Source organism: Antrostomus carolinensis, unplaced genomic scaffold (genome assembly GCF_000700745.2).
Source record: "Antrostomus carolinensis isolate BGI_N321 unplaced genomic scaffold, ASM70074v2 scaffold35060, whole genome shotgun sequence".
Taxonomy (NCBI): Eukaryota; Metazoa; Chordata; class Aves; order Caprimulgiformes; family Caprimulgidae; genus Antrostomus; species Antrostomus carolinensis.
In genome coordinates this window covers 4,059-5,967 of record NW_010287010.1, presented here as the reverse complement: position 1 = coordinate 5,967, position 1,909 = coordinate 4,059, and the positions used below count along the sequence as shown (strand labels likewise).

General features: G+C 62.4%; 1 protein-coding gene across 1 annotated transcript in view; it reads right to left on the bottom strand.

The window, feature by feature from the left end:
• The window catches only part of VTN (vitronectin), a 3,348-nt gene that overhangs the window by 554 nt on the left and 885 nt on the right, over positions 1-1,909 (bottom strand). Inside the window, exons 3-6 of the mRNA XM_010178094.1 lie at positions 1,514-1,834; positions 1,268-1,407; positions 837-993; positions 543-709 (exon numbers count right to left, since the gene is read on the bottom strand). Coding sequence (XP_010176396.1) covers positions 543-709; positions 837-993; positions 1,268-1,407; positions 1,514-1,834 — 785 coding nt within the window. The remainder of the gene's footprint in view (positions 1-542; positions 710-836; positions 994-1,267; positions 1,408-1,513; positions 1,835-1,909) is intronic.

Here is a 1,909-nt window from a genome sequence, read left to right as displayed (position 1 = left end):
CAGAGAGGCAGAGGGTGAGTGAGAGGGGCAGCGATGTATCGGGGGAGCTGAGCCCAGCCCCACAGGCAGCCCCCAGCACCTGCTCCGAGACCCACAGGGGTGCTCCAAAGGATCCCAGTCTGGATGGGATACGTGATGGGGACACAGGCAGCAGCCCCTCACCCCACCCTTGGCTGGGATCAGCCCTGTGCTGCTGAGCCCCCTTCTCCTCCTCTCCATCTTTCAATTCTCTTGCCCAGGGCTGGGGTTTTCCTGTGGCATCTCCAGTGGGAATAAACAGTCCCCAGCAGTGACACTGTGGTGGGAGATGGCTGGTGATGGGCTCAGTAGTGTGGGGCATAAGGGCTGCAGAGGGTGGGATTTGGGATGCTGTGGGAGATGCAGATGTGGCCTAGGGGGTTCCTGTGCTCAGCCTGGGCTCCGTCCCAGCACAGCAGCTTATCCAGCCTGCCTGTGCTCCCAGTCATCGCTCCCTCCTCCCTGGGTGCCTGCCCGCCCTGCGCCCCATCACTGCGGGCTATATTGGTGCCCGCCAGCCCGGGGCTGGCCCAGCCCTTACTCTTCCTGCCGCCGAAGAGGATCTGGAAGATGTCCTCCCAGCTGTCACGGTTCATGAAGGCGTAGTGGTTGAACACGACGGAGGGGGAGGACTTCTCACAGTCGGCCTGCGTGGGCTGGTGGGTGAAGTCATAGGACCAGTAGTACTTGTCTAGGAGAGGATGCGCAGGGCGTTAGTGGGGGACACGCATTCAGGGGGCAGCAGTAGCTACAGGGGTGTCCTGCTCGTGGCCACTGGTGCCAGGGTCTGCCCAGGAGCTGGGGGCTGCACCCCTTACCCTTGAAGAAATAGACTCTCTCGTTGCCGTTGTAGCTGTGTGCGGGGAGGGCGAAGGCCGCATCGACGCTGTCCGGGATGCCTTCGAAGCCCTCGGAGATGTTGCGTGGGTACCCGGGGTCCAGGGCTCCATCATCGAAGCGCCAGTACTGGCTGCCCTGGGGGTGCAGGACAGAGCAGGGGGATCAGAGTGCTGGGTGCAGCATCCCCCCCAGGTGTGGGTTTGCTGGAGGGAGCAAGTAGATGCTGGGAAGCCCCATGTTGAGGCTGTGGTTGCCTGGAGCCCTGGACAGCCACAGGGATTTAGGGATATCTGGCAGACACTGTGTGTGTGTGTGCATGGAAAGTACCAGGGTGGGGACAGGGTGGGCTGGGGGGTTGTGCCGGCCTTGCTGGGAGCACTCCCAGCCCTACAACCAGGCTCCTGCTCACCTTGAACAGGTAAGTCTTGCCCTGGCAGTTGATGCGTGTGAAGGCTGCGTCGATGGGGCCCTCAATGCCCCAGACGTCGCTGATGAGCTTGGGGTAGCCAGGCCGTACGCTTTTCTCATCCAGCTCGTAGAAGTACTTCCCTGGGGAGAGAGGGGAGGTGGGAGCAGCAGGAGGGACCACAGCCACCATCATGGGGTGACGGCACAGCAGCACGTCCTGTGCAACTGGGAAAGGTCCCTGAGATACCTCGGAAAGCGTAAAGGGAACCGTTCTTCAGGTCGGTGAAGGCGTTAAAAGGTTTCCTGCTGCACAGCTCCTCGGGCTCCTCCACAGTGTCCCACTCCCCTAACCCATCCGGAGTGGTGTTGGGCACTTCCTCCACGGGCGCCTCTGTCAGGGTGTCCTCAGGGCCCAAGTCAGGTGTCTCCGGCGTGGGCTGCACCGGTGACAGGGGTGGGGGCAGCTCTGTGGGGGCTGCTTCGGAACCCACTACTGGGCCCAAGTCAACAGTGAGGTTGTAGTCGAGGTAGTCATCCTCTGGCAAGGCAAACACGTCTCCCCGGGTCACTGCGGGAGGGAGCAGGTTGGTCCTGGGGAGCTCTGAGCGTCTCCCACAGGGGCTGTGTGTGGGGACCGTTCGCT